Source organism: Myotis brandtii, unplaced genomic scaffold (assembly GCF_000412655.1).
Source record: "Myotis brandtii unplaced genomic scaffold, ASM41265v1 scaffold359, whole genome shotgun sequence".
Taxonomy (NCBI): Eukaryota; Metazoa; Chordata; class Mammalia; order Chiroptera; family Vespertilionidae; genus Myotis; species Myotis brandtii.
In genome coordinates, this window is record NW_005363802.1 from 140,029 (window position 1) to 149,035 (window position 9,007).

General features: G+C 37.0%; 1 protein-coding gene across 1 annotated transcript in view; it reads right to left on the bottom strand.

Annotated features, from left to right (window-relative positions):
• The window catches only part of BMX (BMX non-receptor tyrosine kinase), a 45,628-nt gene that overhangs the window by 28,828 nt on the left and 7,793 nt on the right, over window positions 1-9,007 (bottom strand). The window contains exons 3-6 of the mRNA XM_014544300.1: window positions 8,620-8,724; window positions 7,095-7,176; window positions 4,737-4,856; window positions 2,472-2,536 (exon numbers count right to left, since the gene is read on the bottom strand). Of these exons, the coding sequence (XP_014399786.1) occupies window positions 2,472-2,536; window positions 4,737-4,856; window positions 7,095-7,176; window positions 8,620-8,724 (372 nt within the window). The remainder of the gene's footprint in view (window positions 1-2,471; window positions 2,537-4,736; window positions 4,857-7,094; window positions 7,177-8,619; window positions 8,725-9,007) is intronic.

Here is a 9,007-nt window from a genome sequence, read left to right on the forward strand (position 1 = left end):
CACTGTATTTTACTTTTTTTCCAGGGAGTAACATCCTGGAAATTTTAGTTATGCAGGACATTGCAATTTGTGAGCTTGGAGTGGTTATCTTCAAAGATAAATGCAGTGGAAAGTTCCCTAATCAGAAATCTAAACAGAATAGCTAGAAAGCAAATTTTAATTTTCGTCAGCTCAGTAAGTCCTCTACTGAATACTCTGATAAAAAAAACACAAAGGAAAACATACTTTTCACAATACTCTCTCTGATCCCTGATCCCTTAGGGCAGCTTATAATCAAAACAGACCTTGGTCACTGATTTGCCTGACTGATAATTTTCAACACGTTTCCCAAAGAATTCCTTGCCCTAGACTAGATGCAATGGTGTCTGGCTCCTAAATTATACTTTACTCTTAGTTGTGTTTAAAACAAACTTTATTGGAATATAATTTACATACCATAAAATTCACTTTTTATAATTCAGTGACTTTTAGTAAATTTATCAAGTTGGGCAACTATCACTACAACCCAGTCTGAGCACATTACTATCACCTCTGTAAGATCCCTAATGTCCTTTTATAGGCAATCCCCATTCCCATCCTGGCCTCAGGCAACCACTAATTGACCATTTGTCTCTATAAACTTATAGTCTTGACATTGCTCTTAGTGTTTCACAAAGCCATAATTTTTAAGCTTCAGGACTGGAGCATGCATCCAAGACAAAACAGCAACGTCATTGATAAGAAAAAAACACACCCAAACCTTAATAATTGTATTAGTTTCCTGAGGACTGCCAAAACAAATTAGTACATATTTGGTGGGTTAAAGCAACAATCTGTCACAATTCTGGAGGTTAGAAGTCCAAAATCAAGGCTTCAGCATGATCATGCTCCCTTGAAAAGCTCTAGGAGAGAATCTTTGCTTGCCTCTTTCAGCTTCTGGTGGTTCTAGACATTTTTTGCCCTGTGGCAGCATGACTCCAATATCTGCCTAGGTCTTTAAATGGCTGCCTTCTCTATGTATCTCTATGTCTTGTCATCTTGTAAGGATAGCAGCCATTGGATTTATGGACCATCCTAATCCAGTATTATCTCAACTTGGTCCTTAACTACATCGGCAAATAGCCTGTTTAGGTCACAATCTGAAATTCTGGGTGAACATAAAATTTGGGGGACACAATTCAACCTACTATAATAAGGTATTTATTTTTGTCCTTCATGTTGGTTCACAAAGATTATATTGTTTTTACTTAGAAAGATAGAAGTAGTGTGTGTGAATGTGTGCAACTGAAAATAAGTATCCAAGACACCATAGAGCTGATGGGTGGGTGGAGATGCTCCTTTAATTTCAGGTGAGCTTCCAGAGAATCACTGGGAGGCCATTTTATGTCTCTTTTGGCATTTGAGGAGGCTGATGCCCACCTGGGGAAACTAAAAGCAGGAGACTATGGCTATGAACTCAAGAAAGCAGAGCACAAGGAGAGCAGCAACCTGTACTGTGAGAGCAAGCCGCATACAGTTTCACTAAGTAAAGCATCCAAGGTTTCGTTTGTTTTTCTGGAGGCCAACTTCACCGCTGGGAGAGGGCTGGCTGGAAGTCATCTTGAAAACTCTGCTCAAAATTGGTGAATTGACCCAGCAGAAAAGTTGGGGGCTAAAATTCCAAGACCTAAGAGTCAAGACATTTCCTCTGTCGTAAAACTACATGTTCCCAGTGGGAAACCCAGAAAAGTCCCCCATAAGATAAAGAATTGGCATTGGAAAAGACGCCACTACCAAAGCATGATGAGACCAACCATATAGGACTGTCTCTTTTTCAGTAGACCTGCTCTTCCTGAGCCCCAACCCTGAAAAGGTCAGAAATCTCAGCCTCTCCATGAGCCTTTTCCCTAAAGCAGGCCGTCCTCTGATGCAGACTTGAGCTAGGTAAAGGAGAAAAGTTTTAACTTGAAAAGATGTTCAAAGTTGAGTGATTATAGCATTGGATGGGACAATTAGAGGCTATTCTCATGACTACTGGTAACTGGGAAAATTTATATTACCTGAGAGTGACTATAAGAAAGCCCACTGAGTGGCTTTGAAAGGATAATGGAGAGAAAGAATTATGTTGTTTTCTGCTAGTGCTCTATGTGGTCCCATTCCTTCACCAGATTTACATGAGGCAGTCTTGGCTGGTGCTAGTGGTAGTTTAGGAATGATAGCTAGTAACAGCTGCCTGTTATATGTGATGCTATCTCCCACATGCACCATTTTAGTGACTATTTATGTGCTTACAGGTTAGAAAAAGGCCCTGTTATTAAATATAAAAATACAAAATGGTTAATGGTTCTGTATTTGAATTCATTATTTGACATTGCCATTGCTATTGATGATGGTTCAGTTTTTCTCTCTTTGTTGGCAGTTTGAAGGAAGTCTATATTTTCTAGTCTTGAATCTGGCAACTCTTGATTTATTTACTAAATCATGATCATGAGAAAAATTAAATGTTGACTTACCATTCTGTCTGGGAAGGCGGGAAGTCTTAGTTTCTCTTCCTTTGCTGCAATGTGCAGATCAGCATCTGAAAAATAGAACCAAGTAATATCAGAAGTAACTTTAAATAAAACAAACAAAAGATCTAATGTTATGATTCAAAAGATCTAGCTTATGTAATAAATACTACAGATTAAATAAATTTAGACACAACATCTTGAGTTATTGTTGCTTTCCTGTATAATGCCCAAATAAAACACCACTCCCCACCATCATCAGTATTCTCCAAAAATAGATAAAAGAGTCAAGTTCCTCTAAATCCTAAAAACTATTTATTTATACCAAATTTCCACCTTGTATTTGAGTAGCATATATCTAATTGCTTAGGAAAGACCTATGACCCTAGGATTCAGATTCACGTCCGATTCATCTTTAATTGACTCATACAAGATTCATATAAATATCTGATTTATAAATGAACAAACCTGTTTTATTCATTTTTCTATTCTTATGATAATTTTTGGTTTCTCTTTCTTCCCACACATATAGATAAATATCCAGGCAGTGAGTATGAAGCTATTATATGCCTTATAAATGGGGTGGCCATGTGGTTTATTGACCAAACTGGAACATTCCTGACCATGATAAGTAGGCTTTTAATATAATTATACCAGGTCACCAGATGCAGAATGAGCCTGTCCCAAACAAACTGGGGTGTATGGTCAACTTTTTCCTAGGACACGTACCCTGGAAAGAGGGTGGCCCAGGGCATTTTGGAGACAGAAGGAAGCAAAGACACTCAATCGCTTCCTTTCTGTGCCCATGGAGCTTTCCTATAACTCAGCAAAGGAGTCAAGATAGTAAATTACACTTGGACAGATAGACAATATTACAGCTGCTGTGAGATAGAATACTTCTATATTCTGCAGTTTCTTCAGAGGCTGGGGAAGAGCCTGTGGCACTTAGAACACATGGCAGGTGGCATCCAGCTGGAGCTTAGAAAGATAATCCAAAGGCAATGCTTTCTCTGGCCTTTCTCCTGATCTTCCCCTGGGAGTGAGGGCAAGGTCAGAGTTGGAATCTGTCCTGCTGGGTAATGATATCAGATCATGGACAGAATAATTGGGGGAAATGATTAATGCTGTAAGGAGACATTATTCTTCAGTCCCTCACAGTGGAGGGAAAATCCACATACAGTAAATTCTGAATAGTTCATTAAATCACTATAATTCAAGAGTATAAAGGGCAATGTGATCTCATTAAGATGAATAAATATTCATTGTGTAGTCTAATTGAAATAGAATACACAATGCATATTAATTCATTGATTTTGTTGTAAAATGACCAGCAGTGACATTAACATAATTGTCAGGTGTCAATACTGTTATGAAGTGAATGTGGATAACATTCCATATGTCGGTGTGTGTTACAGTTTATAAAGTTTTATCACACAGTTGATCTCATTCAATTCTTTAAAGTCATTGTAATCCAAGCAAATTTTGTTCAGGCTGCTAAAACTGTTATTACTTATTGACAACTTCATGTCATTAAACAATGGTAAACTAAAATATATAACACTGTCTCATGTAAGTATCCTGGTGAAGGAATGGGACTCAAGGGTGCAAGAAGAAAATAACATAATTCTCTCCCTCCATTATCCCTTCAAAACCACTCCGTGGGCTTTCTTTTCTGTCCCCAGATAAAATCTCAGGTAGATTTCTCTAGGAATATAACTCTGGATAGAACCCTTTACTACCTCTTCTGATGTTATTAAGAAATCAACAAACATGTAGAGGATGGCAAACCACTTTAAATATATATCTTAAAACTTGGCCATCCATCATTGTGTTATATATGGTGATTAAAAGTTTTACTTAAAATTTTATCCATTGACATATTTTTAAAAAGATTTTTTTTATTTTATGATTTAATTTATAAACCATGGTGATATGTTCACCATGTTCTACCTATTTGGAGTTTATCTTAAACCAGGAAGAATTACAGGAGGGAATAAACAGCTTAATTTATTATTCAAATTTGAAAAATATTTCTCATGGAGTAAAAGAATGACAGGTGTTAATATTGTTATTATTTTAATAAACATTACTCAATTGACCCTAGAATTAGATTTCATTTGCCAGATAGCATCTGTGAGGCTGAAATTTCATGATGCCAACCAATATGGCACACCTTGTTTTCCTGAACTGGCGAGCTGTTTTGGCTTGTGGCAGATTTGCCTAATGGGGCACCATCTACCCAGGGTCCACCCAATAGAGGGGTCACCTTACATGCTTCCCAGAGAGTACATCCCGGGGCCGCTTTGCAACTCTGCTGGCAGCACAGGAACTTCCCTTCCACGAAGAACCCACTGTGGTACTTGATCAGCAGGTGGGGGTTGCCCCTTATCTCTGGGGAGCAGGCAGGAAGAAAACACATTCAGTAAGTGCTTTTATCAAAGAACAATGAAAACATCATTTTTGCCAGCAACCAGGGTAAGAGCAAATGGTTCCCAAAGGATATGTCTTTCACTTAGAAGTTAAAAAGCCCAAAAGAAAAATCTAACCATGTGTATAGTAAGAACAACTCAATAACTATATCAGTTTTTTAAAAAAAACTAGTAGAAAATGCATATACAGATCAGCTTGGTGTTAGGATTTTAGAAATGCATTCATAATGGAAGTAAGCGTGTTATAGCACATGCATCTTGTGCTCTTGTAGCAGAAAGAGGCTGAAGGGTAGGACTAGATATTAGCAAAAAGAAAAAAAAGGTTGTAATAAGTATATACATCCCCCCACTTTTTATTTTAAAAATTTCAAACATACAGAAAAGTAGCAAGACTAGTACAATGAATGTCTGTATACCCTTTACCCAGATTCAATTTTTAACCGTTTGCCACATTTGCTTTCTCTCTCTCTCTCTTTCTCTCTCTCTCTTTCTCTCTCTCTCTCTCTCTCTCTCTCTCTCTCTTCTATCAAGCCTGAAACCTAGAATTCATTTTTTTGTCTTTTTTCTAAATTCTTTATTGTTTAAAGTATTACATATGTCTCATTTTTCCCCATTGACCTCTCCCCAGCCGTCCCCACCCCCCAGCACTTTATATTTAGGTTGTAAATTATTGTTATATTTGCTTGATCATTTGAGAGCAAGTACAGATATTATGACCTTAGTAATGTCACTCACAAATACTTCAGCATGTAACTTCTGTTAACAAGGACATGCCTTTATATAATCACAACGAAATTATCAAATTCAGGAAGTTTAACACATATACAATACTATTACTTAATATATATTTCATATTCAATTTTTTCTCATTGTCCCCATAATATCCTTTATAATCATTCATTTTCTTCTGATCTAGGATCCAACCCAGAGTCATGGCATTTAGTTATCTAGTTTCCCTTGATATAGAACAGTTTTTCATTTTGTTGTTCATGACTTTGAACTGTTTACACTAAGGACTTAATGGTTTATGGGGCTACTTTTCTAGGAATGTGTGCATATTTTAAAACCCATGGAAACAGGACAAAGAAATGAAATTGTAAGAGTGTCTACAGCAAGCTAGTGTCTCTCAAAACAGCAGAGAACCCTACAAGGTCTTAGTAGATAATAGTTCAAAAAGAAACTCTAGATGGGGAGGGTTGGTGTTGCATGTGGCTTCAACTCTTTCCATCTTGATTTTTTATTCATCTTAAGGACTTCTTATTTTGATCCCAAGGGAATTCTGCTCCTCCTTTATAACCCTGACTCAAGGAAGTGTATGGAGAGAATAATAACCACTTTGCTGGGTCATTGAGAAAATGTATGTAGAGTGTCCAGCACAGTGTTTGGCTCAGAGTAGGTGTTCAATAAACAGTGGGCTTTAGTAATATTATTCTCTTAGTTTAACTCAGCTCAGCCTACCTGAAAAGCCTGGCATTAAAAGAAATGTCACTAAATGCTAATGAGAATTAAAAATAAATTATTATAGAAACCACAGCAAACAAAAGGAGTTAAGTTTATAAAACACTAGTTTCTGACCTTGAGCTTTCCCAGAAGCCTAGCATATATACTGTATTGGTTAAAAAGTTGGATTTGGGTAATTGAATTGTGAGTTTTCCATTGCTAGGTATGTGACATTGGCCATGTCTCTTTCACTTATCTGAAAAAATGGAGACTACTATGACCCATTTTCACAGAGTTGTCAAGAGGGTTACCTAAGAAAATGTTTTACAAGTACTTGATACAATAGCTGGCGAATGATAAGTGCTTAGTAAGTGTTAGCTATGACTTTAAATAAATATCCAAAGTACAGTAACTATAGGACCTGACATAACCCCAAAAGGACCTAGACTAGACTTTGCCCTGGAAAGGCAAGCAAAGTGGGTGGGGAGCAGGTGGCCTGGCTTCCTCCAAGCTGCTGGGAAGGACAATAGCCAGCACTGTGCAGGGCAGGGAAGGGGCAAGAAGGGCATCTGATACCCAAGCTTCCCCTATGTAACAATGAGAATGCAAAATGAGGACAAGCATGGCATATTCTCTGAGGTTGGTAGGAAAATCAGTAGATTCTGTCTTGGCATTGAGTCCTTTTACTGTCATGTGTTTCTTCCACCAACCCTCAAAAGAACTCAATTGATGACTCCCTTTTATGGCTGTTTAAAATTACCATTTTGTAATGCTTTCAACCACTGACTTCGGCTCTCTTCATTTGATGCATAGACATAGAGAAGCCCATCTTTATAGACAATCTGGAAAGGAAAAGATTTAGTGCATTTAGCTATAATTGCATCATAGTTCACTATGGTGCAACTGCAAATTTTCTGTTATCCAAAAGAGACCTTGAGTTTGCTTATATAATATCCATTAGCTCTGGAATTAGGTAGAAAAAAGTCTAGTTATTTTTATCCTCCGCCTTTCAGTGTGTTTTATCCTAGACACCTCTACACTTTGGAAAATCACAGCAGAGAATTAGAAAATTATAAAATGTTAGATATAACAGATTCTTAGTGTTCTGGTCTATCCACCTACCCAGTGCATGACTCCTTTTACAGCCAGTTGGAAAATGTTTATCTGCTGTATTTTTTTTTTAATTTCATGAGGTCTTTTATTAAAAAAAGATAAAGACTGGTAATAAACAAATAAACATACAGCACATATGCTGTATAGTTAGAGGGATATCCTCAATATCTTTTTTTTCTTTCTTTTTTTATTGCTTAAAGTATTACAAAGAGTATTACATATGTTTCCTCCCCCTGCCCCTTGACATCTGCTGTATTCTTAAAAATACTTTCAGGGATAGAATGTCCTTCATTTCTACTATGCCATCCTCAACAATTTTCATATAGTCTTATCATTATATAGTTTATGCTTATAATGAGTAAAAATATGTCTTCCTGGAACTTATCTCTTAGAGTCATGCCCCACTCTAACAATCCTCAGCATGTCATTTCTCTATTCTTTAAGACACTTGTTTAAATGTTTGAGGATTACAATGTCTCCCCAGATCCTTCTCTAGTTTATTCACTTTTGTGGGGAAATAATACAGACCATTTGTTAAACACCTACTTGTTTGGAAGATCTTTCCTAGATGCTTTAATACTTTAATCCTATTTCAAATTTGTGAAAAAATTTGATTATGCCCATTTTTCAAGTGAAAAATAAACTCAGAAACTGAGTATGATGTCCATGGTTACGCAAGTATAAGCAATGGCTAGGAGCTCTGTGGGGCTCCAAAGCCTGTGTCCTTTAAGTACTTCATACCCCTGTGATACAAATTTGAAGCATCTTCCATGAACACACACTCCCCTGGTTTCTCCCAATTGGGTAATGATCTTTTTTAAATCCGGAAGCACAAATTGTTCAGCAATCAGATTATTTTATTTCATTTTTGGCCACAGTTCTTTTATACTAGCACTGGGTAGTCTGAACAATGGAAGGGTAGTCCATCTGCTTTTACATCAGAAAGATAACTATTCATGATATAATAAAAGTAGGGCTTGACTTAATTCAAGCCACTTCCCAAGGTTACTGTAGGCATACTCCCACCTCCTATCTAGAAATGTTCCAAGCCTTGTCATTGTCTTAGGGAATCATTTTGCAGTATCTTTATTTATCCCCACTATATTGAGTTCATAATAGAAAATATTAAAAGAAGAGCCATCCATCCAATGGAATGTTGCCTCTCCCCTTACCTGAAATGGGTACTGTCTCTCCACAGGGGTCTGCTCCTCGAGATTGACTTTCTCCACACATCTGATGTTCTTAATATCAATTGATCCTTTTCTGCTACCTCTTTTCTGAATTAAAAAATATATAAGATGCCTCGTGCAATACACAATGGTGCACAAAGAAAAGCATAAACTTAAGGTTATGCTTGGGAGGAAGATTGGGAAATGGGGTGGGCATGTGAGACTCATTCGAATTCTTCTGTAGTAAACAAAATCCAATGACAGCAGAATATATTTTCAAGTATGGAGACAAACTCATATATGCCTCCCAAAGCAAGTCTTTAAGCAGCACTTCATAATTTTGTTTGATAATCTTGAAACACATTTCAAATCATCTACCATGTGGTTAATC